General features: G+C 41.9%; 2 protein-coding genes across 3 annotated transcripts in view; one reads left to right on the top strand and one right to left on the bottom strand.

The window, feature by feature from the left end:
* ccdc146 (coiled-coil domain containing 146) overlaps window positions 1–139 on the bottom strand; it is a 31,121-nt gene extending 30,982 nt beyond the window's left edge. The window contains exon 1 of the mRNA XM_053415460.1: window positions 65–139. Coding sequence (XP_053271435.1) covers window positions 65–139 — 75 coding nt within the window. The remainder of the gene's footprint in view (window positions 1–64) is intronic.
* A 117-nt stretch (window positions 140–256) lies between these two features.
* On the top strand, window positions 257–11,691 carry fgl2a (fibrinogen-like 2a). 2 transcript variants are annotated; one of them, XM_053414832.1, is made up of 6 exons: window positions 257–1,142; window positions 1,933–2,137; window positions 7,332–7,554; window positions 9,356–9,526; window positions 9,616–9,940; window positions 10,361–11,691. In XM_053414832.1, the coding sequence occupies exons 1-5, from the start codon at window positions 546–548 to the stop codon at window positions 9,929–9,931; spliced, it is 1,512 nt and encodes a 503-aa protein (XP_053270807.1). In that variant the 5' UTR covers window positions 257–545; the 3' UTR covers window positions 9,932–9,940; window positions 10,361–11,691. The 2 variants fall into 2 exon arrangements, with proteins under 2 accessions (XP_053270807.1, XP_053270808.1); XM_053414833.1 differs by having other exon boundaries at window positions 258–1,142; window positions 7,335–7,554.
* The last annotated feature ends 13,344 nt before the right edge of the window (window positions 11,692–25,035 follow it).

Genomic DNA, 25,035 nt, shown 5'->3' with positions numbered 1-25,035 from the left:
ATGATGTCAGCTGAATGTGGATGGTTCCTGCGTAATGAGTAATTTCACAGTTCAGGGAAATGACCTGAATGGAGCGCGAGGCAGGAAGGCACCATGCAGCGAGTGCAGGCGGAGGACCTGCCTCCCTCTCTCCCCTCATCTCTGTGGTTTTTCCACAATGATGCTGATATGGTGTTTTGCATTACGCAACAGTGCCGCCCCTCCCATCCCCTCAAAACTCAGCACTCTCTCTCTCCCTCGCTCTCTCTCCCCCTCCCTCCCTCACTCGTCCTGATATTAATGACACAGCTATCTGAGGCAGCAGCAGTTCCCCTGCGCTCTCTCTCCCTCCTGCAGGCTGCGCTTATACACACACACAATCTTAAACCAATAGGATTCTGGACACACATTGACATACTCCATACCTACAGATAATCTGCACACACACACATGCAAACACACACTATTTTAGACATACTTGCACTCGCTGGAGTTTATTTCAGAGGCAGTTGCAGACACTTTCACTTTACACTTATTTCTCCTCTCCAAATCTGAAGCAGAAAAAAATGAGGACAACTGTGCTTTGCGTTTGTGCCAGCCTCCTGCTCACGGCAACCATGGTGCCGCTCATCATCCAGGCAGCGGATATCCCCGTCAACTCACACCAGAGATGGGACGCGAAAGGACCTTTCACTTTGGGATCTGACTCCGGCACCCCCACCTCCTGCCCCATGAAGCTGAGACCCTCTGGCCAGTGCGGGAGCTCCGGAGCCGGGGGGGAGGAGGGCGAGGACTGCCCATACCAGCTCACCTTGCCCCCTCTCACCATCCAGCTGCCCAAGCAGTTCCGGCTGCTGGAGAAGACAATGAAGGAGCTGCAGAGCTTGAAGGAGGTGGTAAACAAGCTGAAGAGCGGGTGCCAGGAGTGCCGCGGAGCACGGGGCAGCGGGGCGTCAGGACACCAGCAGGCTGATCAAGGGAAGAAGGATGCTGGGGAAGATGGGAGACTGGACCTGACGGGACAGGAGGTGATAGGTGGGACGAGTCAAGAGGAGAGGGGAGATGGGATGGTGCCTGGAGCTACTGTGGATGGTGCCGGACTGGGACAAGGTTCTGTTTTTTGGAAAATTACACCAAGCCCGAGCTCAATGCAGGAGATGCAGGTAAGAGGCAGCTGAGTCTCAGCTTTAAATGAAATCATTCTGGGTTATGAAGCCTGTTCTTGGTTCAGTGCAAAGAGGAAACCAGGTCAATATTCAGAAATATTTTTATTCAGAACTGTTACATTATCAATACTGATGTCACTATAAGTTAAGTGGATGCTGTGTCAGCCTGATCCAAGTTATGATCTCAGAGAAAACCGATTTTGGTGTTTTTTTAACTGTAAAACCATTTTAGAACTGTCTGTGCAAAAAGTGCAAATGTGACACTGCACCAGTTCCTTTACATTTCTTTGAAGAGCAAATTCCCCTGTAGACCAGTATCATTGTCATCCTTGTGGAGATTACAGTGACACTGATCTAATCATACTGGAAAAAAAAATTCTCACCGTGTACACAAAGTCATCTAAACATGCCCATTCAAATGTAGCCAACTGGAAGGAAAGCTGGATCCATGAAGTCCTACCTGGCAACAGTTCACCAGGGAAAATTCCTGGTACTGTAAACAGGGCAGGGGGGAGGGGGGGATGATCAGCTTTAGACGCGACCCAATGGCAGTATATTCTGCTTTGTCTGGTAAGCTTGTTGACTCTCGCAGCCACTTTTGGCGGCCGGCCAACCATCACACCGTCGCGGATTCGTTTCTGTTACTGTTCTGAAAAATTCAAATTGGCTGCCATGAAAACCAACGGGGAGGAGACGGGTGACATCGCTTAATCCACCTGCTTTGTATTCGGTGCACAGAAATAATCCACTAACCCCCACTCCCCCCTCCGCTCTGGCCCCTTCCCAGGTGAAGCTGAACAGGATGTCGGCCAGCCTGCGCAACGCCCGGGGCCAGATCTCGGCCCTGCAGGGTCGCATGGAGGGAATCAACCTGCTCAACATGGACAACGTGAAGGCGATGGTGGACGGACGGGTGCAGAACATCACTGGGGTGATCGACAAGCTCAGCTCCACCTGCACCACCGGGTGTCCTTCGCATAATACCCCTGCGTGTAAGCCCGCTTTTCTTAAAAGATCACTCTCATAGGGTTCTTTTCTGATGTTTACTTTCACTATTCCATCCCGCCATGTCCTTTAAATGTTTCTTCCATCTTCGCAGGTATTTATATACTCTCACTTTCTGAACTACCCCTTTTTTCCGGGTGTTCTATCATGTTATTTTCTATTCTGTTCTATCTTTTGCCATTTCAAAGACGGCTCAACGCTCCTGCTCTCATGCATTTTTCTGTAATCTCTCTGAGCACGATCAAGCAACCTGCTCTCTCTCTCTCTCCTTATCTCTTCCCACAAATGCACCACAGATGTTGTTATGGTAATGAATGCCCGTCACACACCATCCAGCGGTTTGGGTTGCCATGGAGTGTGTACAATCATGCCTAAGGGGACACCGTGACAAACAACCAAACAGTGGGCGGTCACCTTCACCCAACGAGCTCCTTCTTTCTGGGAAATGGAAAATGAAATCTTCCAGGTTGACAATGGCCTCCCTAACAACAAACGTGTTGTAACAAGTCTTATCCATTAGTGATAAGAATAGCGTTACATATTTTGCAGAGCGTTTGATAACCATGTCAGCACCTCAAAAAAAATACTGTAGTGAGAGTGAGGTTTCCCATGTCTGTAGCATTACGACAGCAGAGCCTGTCTACTCACTTCAGCCATAGCAAAAAAAAATTACAATAACAAAATAGTTTAAGGTTGAGGTCATGCTGGACAAGAGTGAAGCAATATGGGAGCTGGGGTCAAAAAGAGAATTCAAATTACCTCTTATATAATTGAGTCAAGTGCCTTGACATTCACTTGTCTCCAGATGGAGAAACTCAAAGGGAGAAGAGAGAGGGAGACAGATGCTTGGCTCCAGTAGAACTTAGAAATTAAACCTTAAACAAAGGGAGTGGAATCTCTCAACGGTGCGAAAACCTACCAGCAGAGATCCCAAACTAAGCTTCGCAGACAGTCCACTTTACAGTGATGTAAAAGCTTATTTGGATGAGAGCATGGCTGAAATGCAGCGGAAGGCCACTTTTCAGATGGGAACTGAATAATATCCCTACACTGCGTGAGTGAATGTCACACCATACTGGAGCTTTTTATGTGGAAACCGATGTGAGCTTATTTCTAAGTAGATTAGCAGGGACAGTGGTGTGAAGGGAATACAAGCTTTTCGGACTTCTGTGTTTTTTTTTCCCCATCCACCAAACTTGCCTCTTTCTCCTTCAGACTCTCCTTCATTTCATGGCACTTCTCTTGCCTTTATCCTAAGCTGCATCTGCTCTTCATCTCCCCATTTCTGCTTCTTTTCCTGTTACATGCCATTTTTCTTTTTATCTTCTTTTACCACAACTTTTCCCGGTACCTTTTCGTCTCCCTCTCCCCCCCAACTCTCTCCCTCTGGAGGTCATGCTCTTGAATGCTCATTCCTGCATAAAACAACTAACCCTCATTATCTCTTGCCAACAACACAAGAAGTAATGCCGGCAGCTTTCCCAACATTAGTCACGGATGGCGCGCAGGGTCAGCAGCACTTGTCTTTGTACATCAATCTGTCATGTTAAGCTCAAGAGCCGGCAAATTCTCTGAACGATTTAGGGAGATCATACCTGATGATGTCTGAAATGATTCCGACAGAAGTCGACAAGAGACGTCTGCTGATGCGCTAGGGATAAAACAAAGTCTAATGATCCGACCCGCGTAGTTTCACAATACGAGTACAAACAATGCATTTTTACTCTAGCGATTCTTTGATTGTGAACAAATACTGATTAACTCCTATTTTAGCACACATGTGTGAATTTGCTCCATTCTTAATCTTTAAAAACTTATACCAGATGCTGAATGAATATACCCCCTCTAGGCCTTAAATGAAAGGTGAAGCAATTCGTGCCTAAATAGTTTCCCTGACTCCTCAACAAAACTACCCAGATGCCAAATTGTAGCTGAATAGTTAAGATAATTGTTAAATAGAGATTTGCAAGAGAAAACATGAATGAAATTCTGTTTTTATTATAAGAAAGGCAAGCAAGTAACGGATTTAACATTTTTAGATGTCATATGAGAAAGATGTGTGTTTACGTCTGGATGGAAGCTGTGGTGGGATGGATCATTTGGCAAGCAAATGTTAGCCAATCACATGCAAGGGGATTTTCCGAAAACAGCCACACTGGTACAGCTCATTAAGCTGCGCTAGACTCCAAAGCATTTACCCATAGCGGGTGCAGTAAAAGGCATCCAAGGACACTCCAAAAATTCATTCTTCTAACTTTTTATCCCCTTATCTATACCATTTTAGTCCAAGCAAAAAAAAAAAACATTACAAAAAGCTGATGAGGAACGTGTAGCTAATAAAACACGGGCCAACGTGGGATTACAATTTCACCATCAAGCAGGACTGATAATACGTTGGTCAGGGAGCTTCTATCTCTCGCAGCTCTCAGTGCTGTGGGCATTCATTTCAGCCTCTCTGCTGCAAGCACTAATCTTCACTCTCACTCCCGCAAGACTGCTGGGCCTTGAGGTGAATGGACAGCACTTCTTGTTACTGTCAGCTACATTAACTCAGTTATAAACAACGAGAACACACGGCTATCGTCAGGAGCTGCTCGGCTGCGATGTGTTCACACAACTTCCTGGAGGAAGGGTGTTGTTTCTCGATGAAAGTTTCGCTGCATCAAAACTGACAGCAGTATCAGATTTGAAATATGTTGGTGGGGAAAGATTACACTATCACTTACGAGCACATTTCCTTCCATCAGAGGTGCTGATGGCACACGAGTGCCGGCTGTCACAAGGCGCACCTCCTTGATAACACAGTTGTCTTTGTGTCAATCATTTTTCCGTCAAGAGTCAAATGAGCAATATCATATTCTAGTCAGTCGGCCAAGATAAAGCTAGCCATGCGAAGGCATGTGTGTCACTGTCATCTAAATGATCAGCTTTTAAAGGAGACAGTAGCTCATATTCAGGTTCATAATTATAATGTTCATACTGTATTGCTGCAGCTGCTCTTCACATATTTTGGCCTCTGTTCTATCGTCAAGCTAACAAAATATGCATTTGAATGGAAATGGTGGGGGGTTGAAAACTCGATTTTGAAACAGAAGCACTGTAATTATGGAAGCTGAGAAGGTGATCTTGGTGTTCTTGTGGAAGAAATCTTCAATACGTGTTTAATACTTCAAAATACGCTGGGAGTTACAGGATTTCCTGATTATCACGGCGAGGTTCATAGACATGTCTCTGTTGAGTCGTCGCCACCTCTGAAACACCTACCAAACGAAAGAAAACCTGTTGCACACCATTTTGAGCAAGCAAGTCGTTCAATCCATGAACCAAAGCAAAACGTTTTGAAATTGAATGGGTTCCCAGGCTTTGTTAGGGGGCGTGCAAGATAAGCTGCTAGGCGTGCATTACGCGAATGTGGGGCATCATATTACAAAGATGCTTTAGTATGAGCCATCCTCTTCTTCTTCCTTGTTCAGCTTATTAGAGGGTGGCAACCAACGTCAAGGTGCATTAGCGCCATCTACTGGATCTGCTTCTAGAACCTACTCCACTGTCACAATCCAGAAGAGGCTTCTCTGGGCCTGCAACTTCTTCCTGACTGAAGTAGGAGCCAGATTTCAGACAGGGCATTTCAGGAGCAGTGTTTTCTTTAAGGCAGAGGAGCTCACTTTGAGCTTTTTTCACTTTGTAGAACTTTTATATTAACGCAGAGGAAATAATATGTCTCCTTTGGAGAGAACAGGCCAACACGTATGAAGTTAAGGAAGTGAGAGAGCTAGCAGGCACTTAAAGCAATCAGGTCTCTAATTTGACTCAGCCATCTGAACAGTCGAACAGCCAATCAGCAATCAGTCACTTGGGCATCAGTAAGTGGCTGATATTAGAGTTATTTAGGTCAAGCCCAGTGCCAGAGGGTGGGAGGGATTGAGGGAGTGAGTAAGACGGCTCTTGCCTGTCTCGGGACACTGGCAGCCCATTCAAATAGACAGGGGGGAATGAAGTAGAGATACTTCAAGATACTTAAACGTGAACACAGAATACGTTGGTCAATACTTTGAATGCCAAGTGCAGAAAAAAGCTGTTAACATGACAGGGACATATTTCAAGCTCACACTCAACTTCCTGACTGCTCTGTTTATGGAGAGATTTACCATCTGCAGCCATTTTGCACCTGACGTGTTTTGTGTGATGTGACAGGGAAATACAGGAGACGCTTATATAATGACAGTAACCGTGGACTTCACACCTTTTTACATCTAGCCGTGCACTCCACAAACACTATTTGGTCGAGACATCTCCTCCCTACACCTCAGGACACCTGATGCCCTCTGTGTTCATGCATGCCTCCCTCCCTTTGCTGTTATAATCAACTAAACCCCTGAACAGATTTAACAGTTTGACAAAACTGTATCAGCGCTGGGGGAGAGTCAGACTCAGGAGGGGTCCACATGCTGCCTGCCCAGTGTCAGGATGATTTAGGCTGCAGGTGCCGAATGAGCAGGGAGGGGGTACGCCTCTCTAATCCAGTTTTACACTTTCCCACGTTTTGACAGGTCTGTTCCTTTCAGTTCTCTAAATGCTAACTGACAGCGGCCTTTGGACCTCGGTTTTGGGTTTGGTCAGTGGCCTGCAGTGCGGCACAGGGGCCCAGGAGCAAGAGGCAGAGGAATAAGTGGGGAAGGTATAAAAAGAAATGGAGGGGGGCTTCTAACAAGTTAGTGGAGCTCTATGAAATGAACCTGTGGTGCAACACAAGTGAGGTTTGCTGACTTTTATCCTCCGACAGTGCCCCTTGCCCTTTCACTTATGTTCTTTCATGTCGGACTCCTCGATATGGTTCTTGGCTGAGGGATCGCATGCTGAGAAGCAAAGGAATGGAATGAAATGACTATACTGATAAACAGTATACAGCGATACAAACGTTTATGCTTCACAACATGCTGAAATTCGGTGTGAGTCACACAAGCAATTGTTTTGTTAAGTGAAGGGGAACAGTCTAGGAGCCAAAAAAAGGACATCTCATTCCCTTTTGCAGGCTTTTCTCTGCCTCAGGGGCTGTTTCCATCAAAGTCTCTTCGACGGGCAGAGAAAAATGCCAGAGCAAAGTGAAAACATCATCAAATGTTCTCCTGTGAAAAAATCCCATTAAATGTACCCTCTTCCTCTTCTCTCCTTGTCACCCAGCAGTCATCTTAGCCCCTCGGGACTGTTCAGACTACAACATTCTGGAGACGAGGAAGAACGCCGTATATCGTGTAACCCCTGATCCCCGCAACGGGACCTTTGACGTGTACTGCGACATGGAGTCCTTCGGAGGTGGATGGACTGTGATACAGCAGCGGCTCAATGGGTCTGTGAGCTTCAACCGCACCTGGGCTGAGTACAAGAAGGGCTTCGGCAACCTCAGGTATTGGTCTTCATTCATTAAATTTTGCTGAAATATGTGATAGGTCGTATATAGGTATTGATGGTTGACACAACTCCACTTATGAAATTGATTTGATGTTTATTTCAAACTGCACACACTCGTAAGTAGTAGTCCCCTAAATATCCCTTTTCTTCAAAAAGATTTAGGATTTTTTTTCTGAAAAAAACAACTAAAATATTTAAGAAATGCCTTCTCGCATTATTAAAGAGAAAACAATGCATTTGTGTTATTCCTTGGCTCATGCCCAACCCCTCAACAAAATTTCATGGAAATCCGTTGAGTAGCTTTTGCATAATCTTGCAGACTAAAACAAACACAGATGAAAACAAGCTCCTTGGTGAAGGTAACAATAGAAACCATGTTCTAGAAAAATGTATGTGATGCGTACTAATACGGAGAAGCCACAGTTTATGACCTACAATGCAGCCAGAAGACGCTTTGGCTTCTCTTTTGCAAGCCGCCATGTCGTCCATTAGTCTAAGGTATTAAGAACTTCACAATAAGACGACCTCTGCTGAAGCCTTTGATTCAAACTAGGCACTACAGTGAGGTAACTATTCTGTAACCTCTTCCACCCATCACCTCCAAGTGACTGGTTTTATAGCTTCTCCTGGCTAGAAGCTACCATGTCCTCAGGCAGCCATGGGGGTGTGCTCGACCGATACGAACCTTTCAGAGAATGCAAATTAACAAACAAACCATTAATGTCAGATTCCTCTGCAACAGCTCACTATTCTAATACACCTATGAGTGCACCAACTTTAACCGAAACACAGTAAATACAGAAAAGTTCTCCCCTTCCTCCCAAAACTTAGGAGTGCCCAGTTTCACTGCCTAATAATGATGCATGCCTGTTTTCACCATCACTGATCGATTCACACCAGCAAAACAAACACACATAACCTCCATTTCACAGATAAATAAACCTGTGCACCACAATAAATTATTTAATGGGTTAAAAGTTTGTGTTTAATAACTCAAATTAAATTTTTACATTTGAACACATGTCCCAGTCTTTTTTCACTCTGTATTTTGTTTATATCCCGTACTTCCACTATAACTTAGCTTATTTTCTATCTTCCACTGTAGTATTGAGTTTTGTATGGGAGATAAACATGGTTACCTCATCTGCAGATGTAGTGTGCCTCCGTTTGCCGTCACACTACTCCCCTTCCTCTACTCTCCATTAAAGTCCAATTCAGTTTGAGTTAGGGCTGCATGATTCTGGCAAATATGGGAATCCTGATTCTCCCATTATCAGCTGGGTTGTTTTCTGGATTCACTTGATTGTATCTCAGCCAAACTATTCTCCACTTTTCTCTCTCATTTGCTGCCGTCTCTCACTCCCTTTATTCCACTGCTGGTTTTCTGCTACTCAGCATTATGCAGAGGTAATATCGCAGTGTCATCGGCTGAGGGAGAAACCAAAGGTCATGTAGCATTAGGGCCGGTCACACCGCATGCACCAGTGGCCTACCTTCGCCTTCTGTTCACTTCCAATTAGTGAAAACTGGGAGGCGAATCAACATTTGCTTGCAGTGGCAAACCAAATCCGCAGCATGGCTTTGTATGGCGTTCAACTTTTGTGAACTTTGACCCACGATATTCACTTAGAAATTCGATTGCATATAGGTGTGACTCGAGATGATGATTTAATTATGATTAATTGTGCAGCCCCAGTTTGAGTGACTCTACCGAGCTTCTAATCAGGTGTATACACATTATAACGTATCCTCTTATTTTGTTTTCCGTCCCTCCTCTACCTTCTTCTCTCCTGCAGAGGTGAGTTCTGGTTGGGCAATGACTACATGCACCTGCTGACGAAAGCCAAAGATATGATTCTGCGTATCGAGCTGGAAGACTTTGAGGGTGTGCGGGAATACGCAAAGTTTGACCAGTTCTACGTGGCCAATGAATTCCTCCGCTACCGGCTGTCTATCAGTGGATACAGGTATAATATTTGATTTTGTGCACGTTTCTATGTGTGATTTAATAATTTAAGGATGACAACATCTAATAAATCAACCTGTCGTTTTTTAGTGGGACTGCCGGAAACGCCATCAGCTTAAACAAGCACTTCAACCACGACCAGAAGTTCTTCTCCACGCCCGACCGTGACAACGACATGTACCCCTCCGGGAACTGCGGCGCCTACTACAGCTCCGGCTGGTGGTTCGACGCCTGCATGTCCGCCAACCTCAACGGGAAGTACTACCACAAGCGGTACAAGGGGGTGAGGAACGGCATCTTCTGGGGGACGTGGCACAACATGTCGACGGAGTACTACCCCACCAACTACAGGCAGGCCTTCAAAACGGTCAAGATGATGATACGGCCAAAGAACTACGCTCCTTAAGAGGACCAGGTAACGAGTGTGGTCACGCAGACGGATAGACGGAAAGACACAAAGAAAGATGGATGAACAAATAGAATCATACACATGCGCATAGTCCTGCATTGGCACACATTTACACATGCACACTGAAAAAAAAGACTATAAGGGCTATAACCCTATAGAAGTTTGAATGCAGTTATAAGAAAACTAATTGCGGAAAAAAATGTTTAATGTGCCATTACTTATTTTCTACTGGAGTGTGTGTGTGTGTGGCCTTGAACAAAAGGCTGGATTAAAATCATAATAATAAAAGGACAATGGACTATTAACGATAATGGAATAATAAAAAGAACCACACAGTGTAAAGGGCAGCCTCCTACAGGGGCTGTGATATTACACGGAGGGTTAACGTGAGAGATTTTTCACCTTTTTTCTCTCTGACATTTCCAGGTTCTGTTGTGCCGCCTCCCCCAGCTATAAAAACCCCGGCCTGGACACAGCGCAGCACAGAGTCACAGTAAAAACTAATGAGCTATCATTTTTTCTCCACTCCAAATGGTTTCATAATTAACAGCAGCCACTCGGGTGAGGTATACGAGGGCTGATGATACAGTTTTGAGTGGCTCCGAAATTATTCATGCTGGGGTCAGAGCCAAACTGTTAAAAATAAAAGAAAAACACCAGCAGTGAAGAAGTTAATAGCTTCTGTGACGTTTATTTAATTACACTGGGACACTTCTCTAATGTATCGCCATTCAATTCAGTATGAAGCATCCCAGTATAAAAAATGTAGCCTGAGATAAATTTCTATTGGGTCATTCCCCAGTACGTTCTGCATGATGGATGTTTAAGTAAATTTTGCTCGACAACAGCCACAGAGCAGGACACTGCTGCAAGAGGGGGGGGGGAAACTGTAATTGTTTTTCCACCCATTGTTCTGGGTGCATTGAACTACTGCACATCTCTTGATGCCATTCACCAGTTTTCATGTATTAAAAAAAGAAAAGACAAAAAAAAAAAATCCTCCCTGAATCACCACTTGTACAATACTGCTACCTAGTGTTAGAAAAGTGTAAAGCATCATTTAATCAATTTTATACACACTGTGAATGGGGGGGGGGGGGGGGGGGGGGGGGGGAGGATGTGTGGGGGGTAAGAAGAGATGTTCAAGGATGTGTACAGTATTTATTTTATTTTGTGAGGTTATGATAGCTTTTATAATATAGGTCATAAAGTCTAATGAATGTTGACATTGGAGCAGTGATGAAGACTGTGCATTGTTGTGACCATTCATCATCGTAAATAGCGTGTGTACTTGGAGCTTTGTTTTTGTACAAATTTGATCTTTTCTATCATTCATATTCAACCGTCATGCCAAAAAAAAAAAATATGCACTTTTTATATCCAAAAAATGAATAAAGTCACACCTACAAGGTTGTGTACATTTGCAGTTTTAAATAACAATGACGCCTATTGCCTACTTTCAAAGCATCTCCTGTATTGAAATCACCTTTCAATAAACGTATGCAAACGTGTGCACAAGTTTAGCATGAGGAGAAACTCTGGAGTGTCTGGCTTCTTGTATCCAGGACGCATAAAGGCTGCCCATGGAGGGACGAGGTGCTGCATGCACATCACAAATGGGTCAACGAGGTCAAAAGAATGAGTTCATACTAACTGCACATAAGATACAAATGTGGGCCGGTTCAGTTAATGTCTGTACACTGTATGTGATGATCAATTTAATAAAAAAAGTGCTCAATTCCTGCAATTACATCAAATTCTAAGTATTCTCTTTTGTTTAAACATTAAAAAACAATTTAAGATTCAAGGTGAACATTGTAAATCCATGTACAGTAGTTTTCTTTTGTTAAAATTGTGAAGCATACATTACCAATGGGTTGTTTTTAAAAATATGCATTAGATCTCTAAAACACTTTATAATCTTTTTAAAGCATTTATAATATTTCTTATCTGATTTCAGTAATAAGATTAAATACAATCGCTGCAGCCATCTAATCCGATGTCTCTGTTCCATTTTAAAACCTCCATAATCATTTCAACAACATTCAGGAGTCTTACCTCATCCAGGAAATGGAAGGCAGGACTATCAGGAACATCAGCACTGACAGAGGGCTGCTCCTCCGGGAGCGAGGCATCAGGTGCAAGGGCCAATAGAGGGATGTCCTCCTCCATTCTCTTCTCTTCCTCCTTCTCCTCCTCCTCTTGTTCTTTCACCTCCACTTCCCCTCTACTGCCCTGCTGCTCAGATAGACTCACTACACCCACCAATTGATGCACAGATAGGGATATGATTAGAGAGAAAGAGCAGAGAGAGCAATTCAGTTCACAAACAGGATGCACGGTGGAAGCAATATGCAATATTCATTTTCAGCTTTTCATTGACAAACACAGTGAACAGGCAAAATTTGATTGTACAACACTTCCACTGTTAGCTGCAAAATGTCAGTAATGCTTATGAGCTTTAAAGAGCTCTGTTACCAGAATCTAAGGAGGATCCAAACCAGTATGAGGATGATTCATTTGAATTCAAGAGTGTTGTAGATAGTTTTGAATGACAAAAAGAAACAAACTAAAATGGGACTCCTATTATTATTATTATGATGGTAATTTTATTTTGAAGCAGTAGAGAAGGAACTCAAAATCAGGGTAAATCCTATGCTCAAACTAACTTTGGGGGCTAATTCATAATAAATCATTCTTAATTTGTTAATTAAAGCTCTTGCAACTGTCTGTCATATTCGAAGTACCTAAAATTGGTTTATTATTTTTGAATAATTCCACGTGCAAATGACTGATGGAGCCCTTGTTGGACGTTTTCCTGCCACAAAAACACTATTTTCCCAATAAAAGTTCTCCACGTGTATGAAACATGAGCTCGAACAGCTCAAAATGATCCTATGCGAAATAAAAACATGCACAAAAACACACAAGCTAGCCATAACGCTAGCTAGCTTAAAGAGCTACATGATATGTTTGCTACGTAAACAAACATGATTCTAAAATAAAAAAAAGTCTTACTTCGTTTAAGTCCGTGCAATTCTTCAACTCCGTGTGTTCGTGTTGTGAACCTAAAGCTCCCACACACTTAGAACACTTCAACTGAACCTGAAGCTATAGTCTGTGATTCCAGCTGAAGTCTGTGATTCCAGCTAATGTCTGTGTTAAAGCTGAAGTCTGTGATTCCTCTGGGTGAAGGGAGTGTTGTGGTTTCCATAGAAACGACGCAACAGGGCCTCCCTAGAAACTTCAAGTGAAATATTGCATTATAAAACAGTGTAGTTATAGACAAAGTTTCTACTACTTAAAGTTTGAAGAAACAAAAAATAATTGATTGATATATTTATGGATTTTTATTTATGGATGAGCAAAATAAACATAACTTAATCTAAAAACAAAATCATCTTAAAATCCTTATAGGTGCCATTGAATCAGGAAGAAAAAAATAAATCAACATCAACAAGGAAAAGCTCCTTTTAGATTTAAGAGCCAACAGGAGGAGAATGAACCATTGTAATCTTTAAAGACAAGGATTTAGGAACATTACCACATTCATAATACTGAACACATGACTCAGCTTCTGTTGTTCTACTCTGATCTGTACTTGTAGCTGTCCTACATACGAGGGGAGGCACTCAACAAATTAACAATAACAAAATAATAACATATTGTATAAGCTGTTTTTAAGTGCAATTATTGGGTCAAAATCCCTTCTTCGCTTGCAGTGATTGTCCACAAGATGGCGCTAAATTGCAGATTACTGTTGACTTCCATTGGCCACGCAGAGCAGCGTCACGGTCCATCTGGCTGACAACACTGAGGATGGATGTGGATTCCAACTGACCTGAATCCAAGGTGAAACTGACGGGGGTGATGCAACGCTGCTGTTCTCCCGTCATCTTCTTTCCCACAGTGCACCCTGGGAGCCGGGCATTACTCACCTCCTCCCCCCCCCTGCAACAGCTGCAGGGCTGTGTTATCTCAACGATGTATATGTGTGTGTGCCAACATGTGTGAGCATATAATGTGTATGACAGGGGTAGAGATGCCTTTAAGTCGTTGTGTCGCAGACGTGATGTCACTCCTTAAATATGCTGTATGGATGAGAAGCGGCTGTAACCCCCCCCTCTCCTGCAGCCTTGAGTCTTTATCAGTGATGCATTGTGGGAGAAGGTTTCAGACAGTGTTTTGCGTCGAGGTATGTTCCTGATTTACCTTGGGTTTACAGGCTGTTGCACAAAGAGTCACATGCTTCAAAGGCTGTTGTCAGTGTTACCTAATTATTGTCTGCAAAAACTCACAAAACACACACTGATCAAAGACAATGCACACATGTGTAAACTGCCTCTAGCTGTGTATATAAAGATGGACGACATGCTAGCTCCTCAAAAGTGAAGCCAAAGTGTCTTGATCATCCCCCTGGTGGCTGGCTGCGGTATAGATCACACAAACTCAAAGTTACAAGACAAGACGTTCGTATCGGGGATATTTTGGCTCAGGATAGTGGGAGGAAGTGGAGATGGGTCATCTGTCTTTATAAACAGGTTGCAAACACAGACTTGACCTTTCTGAACTTAGGAGAGGAGTGGGACTTGAAGGGGAAAGCAGACACTTGATTTCCAAAACTCACCCTCTTATTAAGCCTGTTTATGATACCAACCAAATGTTTAACACACCTTTTTTTTTATAATTTTTTATTGGAACAAATCATTTCAGCGTTTTTGAAATGATGTTTCCGGTTTCAGAATTAACCTTGAATCCTCTCCACCAGTCTGGATATGTTACTTTTTAAAAAAGCTATATGCCTGATGTGTCCCCAGTATTACCATTTTTGGCTTAATAAAACACAGCCCTGCTTTTGCAGCTATTTTTGGAGCGGCACTTGTCGAAGTATGTGGGAATAATACAAAAAAGAAGCTGAAAGTATAAATAAAGCCTGTCTGCTTCAGGTTACTATTTGTTGCAAATTCGGTCATTGTTGGTGTGGTACTCGGATGTTGGTTTATCTTTTCACTACAGGAAAACAGATACAATCTTCTGATTATAGGCCTGCAGGACCAGGGCCAGGGGCGTTTCTAGGTTTGAAAGAAAGGGGGGGCTTAGCCCCTAAGGATGCTGAATGTTTGCGCCCGCAAAAATTCAGCATCCTTAGGGGCTAAAAGAAGTAGGAGTTCAATCTTGCCTTCTATTTTTCTTCCACAGATGGCGACATAATTCTGATGACCCAAGCCTCCCCTGTGTTTACGGATGACGATGTCACCTTGTGTTATCAGCATCAGAGCGGCAAACACAAACAAACCAGCTTCTTTAAAAACAGAGCATTGATTGACTCTAACAGTTCGTCCGGTTCAGACCGAGTCATAAAGATGACTCTTAAGAATGTGACACGGGAAGATGAAGGCTTCTACAGGTGTGCGTCAGACAGCTGCAGAGTCCAGAGAGCTGGTTATCAGTGAGACCGGACAGAGGTCAGCTGAACATCATCACTCTGCTGTGTGTTCTATAGAAGTGGATCAGTGTCACATATCAACTGTTGTTTCTTTTAGGAAACTTCACATCAGAGGAGACTCCAGCCTCCACTGTTATTTTTCTTATTCATATACATCTACTTGTTTTGGAGGAAATACTCAATATTAATCAACACATTTTTCATTATTGAGTGAAGCCTTTTGGTTGTCTGGTTCTCCTCCTGCTCTGTCTTTTCATCAAGGTCTAATTTCATCAGGAAGATCCCTCAGGATCTAATGAGATGAAAGAAACTACAATGGGACTCAATAGAGAGCATATTCATATTCAAGGCCCAGCAGTCCCCTTAAATACAATCAAGCTGCACCAAATTTCACACACTCATAGATATCAGTCCTCTACATACGGCAGATTTTTTTCATTAAGGTCCAAGAATTATTCCCTAGGAAAACGTTTTAAAAGCACAATGTTAAAGAAAGAGTTAAAAAATGAATGGATCGGCTTAATACCAAAATACAGTGGGCCCTTTCCTGACACTTACTACATCTGTCCGCCAAGTTGATTGGAAATCCAATTGTTGTTGTTATTATAACAGTTTTATTTATTTAAACAAGTATTATGTCATCTTGATCAGGTTCCTGGAAATGGATCTTTGCTTCATGTGGGGTTCTACTTCTGATCGTCATTCCTTTGACTGTTTGGCTCGTTTGTCACTACAGGTTAGTATTTATAAAATCTTCATCTGTTTTGACTTCCTACTTTCTACTGCATGAACGACAAGCCCAACAGGTGGTGAAGTAAATGATTCACTGCCTGTTGTATTTTCCTGAAGGTACCAGAAGTTCTGCACTTGGAGCTGCTGGCCAGTTTCCAAACAGGAAGTTCCAGCAGGGGTGCTTCCTGCCACCAAGTTGGATGTGACGGAGGTAAAGTGGGACCTGTCCTGGATGGAGATGTCCAAACTGTTGGAAAAGGATTCTTATTGTGGCACTTAAAGGGAAACTCTCTTCTGAAGCCCAGAGACTTAACTATTGGGTCAAACCTATGAGAAAGCTCAGTCAGTGCTGCAATTTGTAGTATTTGATGGTCACATGTCAAAATAGTGCTGCCTGATATATTTTTGAATTGAATTAAATGAGATGTTTAGGATTTATAAGGATGACTACATTTGCTGATGGTGCAGATTTGATAGCTTCCAATACAAATGTTATTGTTTCAGTTGTCACATTTGTCAATGTCAATACTCTTGCAAATTTAAACGTCTCTCCTTTGAGTACATTTTGAAACTAAGAATCGTATTTGTTATATCTTATTATATAATCATTAATATAATTGACTGTTCTAAATCATTTTACATGTATCATTTCTCCTGTGTTTGTTCGAGGTTCCATGTTGTTTGCTCCCTTTGAATCGTTATTTGCTATTTCTTGTCGTCTGAAGTTATAAAAGTCATGGAAATCGTTGTGCTTGTTTTATATCTTTTAAGGCAGAACAAACAACTACCAAGAAACTAGAAATAACTATAAAGATTAACCAAACAAATGAAGTTCATATATTCCAACAGCCTCTATAGCGGTCAAACCAGTTAGGCCTCATTGATAGACCATGTTAGCTACCAATTTGTTGCATTTTGCATTAATAGATCACTACAAACAGTACACGTCTTCTTAAATAGACCTAAAATCAACTTTAGACAGAAAGATGTTAAGAATCTCCAGTACTAAGAATCTAAAACAGTAAAAATTAACTCTGAGATGTTTTTGAAATCCGACCTTCAAAATCATACTCTCATGCCATGTGTAAGGTAGGGCAGTCGGTGGATGAACAGAATGTGTGTCCATTCATCGTTGAGGAAGATATCAGGAAGTCCTACTGACAAACATTGTTGTGCATTTTAAAGAACAAAGTATTTTCATGTGAGAGAACAAGCATTTCAATGAAAACTAGGGCTGCGCAAAATGATCAAAATGTCATATCCTCTTGTAGAAGTCATTTCATATCCAGTTAATCATATGTATTGTAATTGGTCCTCCGTCTCCGTGATTCTTTAGGTTTTGTTTGAGCTCTGAGTTGTATTACTCTCATCCATAGACACCTATGAAGGTATTTTCTGCTGCAAAACACTTGTGCAATGGAATTTGTGGTTGTAGAAAATCGTCTTATCTTAAATATTCTCCATACAGTGTGACATGAACCTCTTGGTAAAATAAATTTAAACTATTTAAGTCTGAATTTTGTTTGGAAATATCCTGGGTTGTATAATGTTCACATGTTCGTTAATGTATATAAACATATATGTAAATATATATTGTATATATATATATATATATATATATATAAATACTAAGACAAGAAGGTGATAAGACAGGAGCCATTAAAAAAATTAAAGATCAGATGCTGCAAGAATGACGCAATTAAAAGTCCACCAAAATGAAACGTCCTGTTTTTATTTACAGAAATAAATGATCGCAAAACTTCCTCATCAGTAGGTGGTTATATCACCATAGCAACCAGATGCTAAGATTTGAAATAGAAGATTATTTTGATTGACAGGGACACTCTCTCAATACCTCCTTTGATGCTTTGATGAACAGCATCAAAGTTGGTATTTTGATAGGAGACCTCTGATTGGCTGTTGATTGCTTTAAATACTGTTAAATTTTAAGACAGCTGCTATTGCACTCTGACCTTGACTGAGGTAAGTCATGTCTCACCCTCTCTCTGTGTTTAACCAGCATGCTAACCAATACAATTCAGGCTCATTATTCAAGTTTGAAATTAAACCACTGTATAATATGAAGCTGCTGCTGTTACATGTTGATAATGTGCGGTTTTCTGTTGCTTTTATGACAAATGTGAAAATATTGTTGCTGGCTTCTTTTGTGTTTTCTGCTGCTTATCTTAATGAGTGATATGTGTTAACGTGATGCTAAGTAGCGTTAGGTCACCGAGGCCAGGCAGAGCGAGGCATTGTGGACAAAACACCTGTAGCACCAGGAAATGTTCCCATTTCACATCTTATTCTACCAAACGATGTGTTTTGTAACATTGGGAAGATTAACCTTGGTGTTTAACTTTAGTATTTAAGATAAAGTAAAAAAAACAACAGCTTCCATCACTGCCAATCAAATTCAGATTCAAATTCAAATCAAAGGGGCTTGGTGCCATGGTGATTGATGAGGGAAGTTTTATTTCCCCAAAACATTTACTGGTGATTTTTTGGTTAATGTGTAGTTTGAATGTGTTGAAGGACAAGTTGACGGAAGCTTAAGTTAATGCTAGGAGCACATTACATGAGGTGTGTAGCTCCTTTAAGGAAAAAAACAATCCCTCTCTATTGGGTCTAATGTTATTTCAGAGAAAACTTTTCTGGAAGGAGCATCAACTTGCATAACTTGCTCACCATCCCATTTTTTTACTCTCACAAATTTCAAATATATCTGTGTGTCCGGCAAAGTCTTGGAATTCTCCCGATGTCTTTATTTCACAGATAGGACTTATAGTTTCTGAATTATAGTTGTTTGAGTGGTGCACTCAGAGTTTAGATTTCTCTCTTGTCCCAGTGAGGAGAGAACCGGTGCATTCAGTTGAGTTTCCATGGCAACCAGATACACAAGTAGCCAGAGGTGTGGACTCGAGTCACATGACTTGGACTCGAGTCAGACTCGAGTCATGAATTTGATGACTTTAGACTCGACTTGACAAAATGTAAAGAGACTTGCAACTCGACTTGGACTTCAACCTCAATGACTCGTGACTTCACTTGGACTTGAGCCGTTTGACTTGATAAGACTTGCTCCTTTCCCCAAAACACAAAGATTAAAAAGTATGTTATTAAGGAGCGCTCTGTATCATTCATCGTGTTTGTGTGCGTCTGTGTGTGTGTGTGTGTGCAGCGCCGCCGCTCCCAAAACGCGCACTACGCGCTGTGCATCGGGCACCAAGTCCTGAGGGGGCACCAAAAAAAAAAGCAACTGAAAAATCATCATAGTTATAATAATTATGTAGCCGAGCGTTTGGTTGTATCATAAGTCCGGCTTCAGCCGACAAAGGACACGAGAGCAGGTCATGCGCTCGGAACAGCACACCCGTTTATCCTCATTTTACAACTTCACTCATCACAGCACCCACTTCCTTTAAAACCCCCTTTCAAAATAAGAGTCACTACCAACAACCCACTTAAAACCGGAAATACAAATCAACCCTCAACAATAACGTCATTAAATAAATTAGCTTACAATTATAATGCCGATATTATTTCAGTATAGAAATATTAGGTACCTTTTAGCCATGTATATCACAAAAAAGGCAGAACAAGAGATATATTAAATTGCTCAAAAAAAGTTAAAGAAGATTGACTATTCTTGTTTGTACTTATTGATGATTATTTAATGTAATTATAGAGGAGTTATGCTTAGGGCACCAAAATGGCTCGCAGCGGCACTTGGTGGAATCATACTACGTCCCCATCGTGCACAAATGACTGACAGACTTTTGGCCAATTTGGTCTTTTGCAAATGCAATGCAGCATAGGGCCCTGACATATAAAAAGCACAACCCCGTTCATTGTTATGTTCAAGTATTTGTTATGTTTCTCACATGTACACACACACAGACAATATGAGGTGAGATAAATGAGATGAGATAAACACAGGACAGGACAGAAACTGCTGTGGAACTAGTTAAAATGCAAAATACAATGTTAGCACTTTTGTACAAATAATTACAGTTGCACTTGTTTTTTCAAATGTGTTCATTCTGTAGGAGTGGTTTAAAATGAAGAATATTCTTGCAAAATATGAGTTAAATGTTAAAAATGACTGGTTAATAGTGCAATAGGGAAGTGCAATGTCAGCAAAAAAAAAAATTCTGTAATTTCAATTGCACTTGTTTTAATAAATAAATAAATAAATACAGATTTATAAAGCATACATGATCTGTGTAAATATATTATTACTCAGTGATCAAAAAGACTCGAAAAGACTCGAAACTCAAACTGCAGGACTTGGACTTGACTTGAGACTTGTCAGTCTTGACTTTGGACTTGAGGGCAAAGACTTGAGACTTACTTGGGACTTGCAAAAAAATGACTTGGTCCCACCTCTGCAAGTAGCAGAAGGGGAGTCTCTCTCTCTCTCTCTCTCTCTCTCTCTCTCTCTCTCTCTCTCTCTCTCTCTCTCTCTCTCTCTCTCTCTCTCTCTCTCTCTCTCTCTCTCTCTCTCTCTCTCTCTCTCTCTCTCTCTCTCTCTCTCTCTCTCTCTCTCTCTCTCTCTCTCTCTCTCTCTCTCTCTCTCTCTCTCTCTCTCTCTCTCTCTCTCTCTCTCTCTCTCTCTCTCTCTCTCTCTCTGCGTGTGTCTCTCTATCTGTGTCAATTGTTTTATATTGAATGTTTGATTGATCAAATTCACCTAAATCTTACACACTATTTCATCCTGTCACCTGCAGACATAAAGCCTTTTGACTTCAAGTTCCAGACAAGAGCAGAAACTTCTTCGGAAAATAGTGCATCAACTCATCCAACAGCTTCTTCAAAAGATAGATCTACTCTCTGTGGTAAACCATGGAGAAACCAGATATTCTGAAGATCCTCAATGACGAACTCCTCACAGCCTACAGGAAGATCAATGCTCTTAAGGATGAGGTGTGGCAGCTGCAAGACCAGCTTCAAGACAGAGATGAGTTCATAAAGATGGCGGTGGAGAAGGAGAAGGAGAAGGAGAAGGAGAAAGAGAAGGAGAAGGAGAAGAGGAAGGAGATTGAGACAGAGACCGAGAAGGAGAATGAGATCCAGGCCCTGACGGAGAAGGTGGAGCAGCTGGAAAACCAGCTGAAAGAGAAAGATGTTGTCATAGCGAAGGAGGTGAAGAAACGGCGCGCTCGCCTCAGGGCCTATCTTGACTGCCTTGCTGAGCTAACTGACTGTCAGGCCAAGGTTAAGCTTATGGAAGCAAGGCTGCACCAGGAGCCACCCCAGCCTGATACAGGATGTAGCAGTGAGGTGGAGGTGGAGAAGGAGGTGGAGAAGGAGAAGGAGAAAGAGAAGGAGAAAGAGAAAGAGAAGGAGAAGGAGAAGGAGAAGGAGAAGGAGAAAGAGAAGGAGAAGGAGAAAGAGAAGGAGAAGTACAAGGACAAGGAGAAGGACAAGGAGAAAGAGAAACTTGTGACGATCTACAATGTCGAAATCCTCCAAGCCAACAGGAACATTTTGATTCTTAAGGAGGAGGTGTGGCGGCTGGAAAACCATCTTAAAGACAGAGATGATATCATAAAGATGGCGGTGGAGAAGGAGAAGGAGGAGGAGAAGGAGAAGGAGAAGGAGAAGGAGATTAAGATTGAGACTGAGACCGAGAGGGAGATGGAGACGGAGAAGGAGAATGAGATCCAGGCCCTGACGGAGAAGGTGGAGCAGCTGGAAAACCAGCTGAAAGACAAAGATTTTGTCATAACGAAGGAGGTAGAGAAAGGGCATGCTCGCCTCAGGGCCTATGTTGACTGCTTGGCCGAGCTCACTGACTGTCAGGCCAAGGCTAAAATTCTGGAAGCAAGTCTGCACAAGTGAGCAGTGAGGTGGAGGTCAACATGGAGAAGGAGAACGAGAAGGTGCTTGCTTCAGGGCCGAAAGGAGACGAAACTGCAGCAGGAGAAAACTCCAACTATGGGACTGAGCTACAGAAAGGAGGAGGCCGAGATGAGCTGGAGGAGAGAGAAGAGGTGGAGAAGCCCCCGCCCTCACCCTTTTTCTACTCCTCGAAACAAACCCCTCCCCTGTCCCCCTTTGTACATATTTGAAATGATCTAATGATGTGTTGTAAATATGTTAAACTTTTTGAATAAAAATAACTAGTATAGTAACATCTACCTCTGTCTTTCTGAATATACACACAGGATTCATTGATCACTTAACACAGTGTTGGAGTGAAACAAATCAGTGTGATTTATTTAGTTTGCTACTATTCATATGAACACAGCAGAGCATAGACAAACAATGTTTCTTAACTTTTTTACATTTGGTCAAATCTATATATTAATTATGACAACAATACAATAATAATACTATCATCTCATCTGAGGGCCCACCCATCACACTGACCACGCCCATCTGACACGCACACACACTCACGCACACACACACATGCACACAAACACACACACACACACACACACACATACACGTACACACACACACGCATACACACACACGCACGCACACACACACACAAGTCATTATCATTTAAATATTTACTGTATATATACACATTTATTTCAATTTATTCATGGTTGAGGTCAATATCAGATCAGAAGACATGTTCATGGAACTGAAGTCAATTTAAAATGAGATGTAGCATGTTAGAGTTATAAATAACTTGTCCATGTGTAAAACAATAGTTTAATTAAAAAAAAAAAAAATCAAAATAATTATTTTGGGGGGCTGAAGCACATTTTAGGGGGGCTTCAGCCCCCCTGAAACAGGCCTAACGACGCCCCTGACCAGGGCCCATTTAAAAATAGTAGAGCAGAGGCATAGAACTCCTCACGTCCTACCGATCAACACATTCTCCCCAGATTTGACAGTTTTGCATTTCATTTGTCACCCATCTGTATGTTTAACTAGAATGTAACTCAGTATATCCCATATCTCCACCAAGGCCCAACCGTTTCCTTGAATTTAATCACACTGGACCAAATTGTAAACGCCCTTATCATTCCTTTACATATGCAAGATTTCTTTTTTTTTCATCAAAATCCATGATTCATCCTCTGGGAAATTGAAAAAAGGCAAAAGCGGCAAAAGAGCCCTATCTTGCAATGTTAAAGAACGAGTTTAGAAAATCATAGATGACATTCCCTGATCTGGACCTGCAACAGAGTTTAAAGTAATGCACATCGTTCAACCAGGTTTTGTTGAAATCCTTCCAGTAGTTTAGGAGTTTCACATTGTCTTTGTGCTCCTTGGCGCCTGAACTCTATCGGAGCGGTGAACATCACTCTTCCAAAGACATTCCCATCGGTGTCCTACATCATTTTCATTCCCATCCAACAGTTCGGTGACTGACACCGATTGGCCCAATGCCATCTTGTTCCTGCAGACGTTTTCTGTTTTTTCCGTTAATTTGTCATCCATCTGTATGTGAAATAAAGCCGAGCTTCACTCTGTCTTCCCGTAAAGCCACAGTTTTTTCTGCTGCAGTTCACAGTTTGCTCTGTAATCTATAACAGATGTTGATGCCTGTTTAATCCGTCACCAGGGCAGATAGCAGGCCACGAAACCTGTACTATGTTTACAATATATAGGTAAGCAGATTGAATATTTTCATTGTAGTACTTTAATATTAATAAAGTAATTGCTTGGCTTTTATGGTGCCATATCCTTATAGTGCAATATAATTACCGCCAAGGTTTTTGTTTAATGTGCGTTGGTTATTGTGTTTGTTTATGAACAAAACAACACTAAAACTACTGGACAGATTTCAACAACACTTAAAAGGAAGGATGTGAAGTGTCAGGGAGGAACCCATTAAATTCTGGTGTGGATTTGGATGAGGAGGCGGATCCAGGGATCTTCTTTTCACATTTTCCCAGATTTCCTAATTAGTCTTGATGGGGGGAAAAACAGGCATATTGAGGGAACTTATATTTATGAGTGTGTGACATTTGGTGCAGCTTAATTTTAATTTAAGGGGACTGTGGTCGGAGGTATGCGCTCTACTGAGAGCCAGTGAGAGACAACAAGTATTCAGAAAAAGATATCCACAATCTAACAATGAAAAATATTCGATGGCAACAGAACGCTACAACTCACACATCCAGCTATTATCATTTGTGTTTTTGCAACTATTAATCATATCACAGATTCTATGGGTCGTTTTTGCTGCTCAAATGGATTTTTGTATACACTATGTAAAAGTAGGAGCTGCCACAATTTTCTTGACTGTGCGTGTATCTGTGTTTGTGTGTGTGTGTGTGTGTATGTCCTGCATGTGTGTGTTTGCTCACCATCGCCTGCATTAACCAGACTTTCGGAAAAAGTTACTGTGCTCCCCCAGAGCCTTGTCCGGATCTCTGTTTTTCCTACCGTATTGTAGTCACAACAAACGCAACTTTGGGGGATCGTGGATAATTTGACAACATCCAACCCCCCCCCCCCCTTCACCTCCAGGGTTTCTGGGTTTTACGTGTGGCTGGAGGTCGGGAGACTCTTTCAAATGCTCTAATTAAGAATGACACACACACACACACACACACACACACACACACACACACACACACACACACACACACACACACGCATACACACACACAGTTATTTTTCCATACACGTAATCTGCTGCCACGATTTCTCGTCTCCACTTTGTCCTTCAGACAAAGCGTCAGTCGACAGTTTATAAATGGATGTTTAAAGTCTCTTAAAACCTTGAAACCAACTTTTATAGAAACTCAGACTGAATGGTCCGTGCACTTAGAATAAAAGTCTTGGAGAGATCTTTACCTAATACAGTGTTCTAAAATAGAATGGGTTCTTATAACATTAGATGAGAGGACATGTGATGGTATTAATTAGTTCCACCAAACATGAAACTTTATCAAACCATGAAACATAAATCACTCATCTTTTACAGGGCTTTTGGGAAACCGTAGTC

The sequence above is a fragment of the Pleuronectes platessa genome, chromosome 22 (assembly GCF_947347685.1).
Source record: "Pleuronectes platessa chromosome 22, fPlePla1.1, whole genome shotgun sequence".
Taxonomy (NCBI): domain Eukaryota; kingdom Metazoa; phylum Chordata; class Actinopteri; order Pleuronectiformes; family Pleuronectidae; genus Pleuronectes; species Pleuronectes platessa.
Note: the sequence above shows the minus strand (reverse complement) of the source record. Positions and strands in the feature narration are given on the sequence as shown.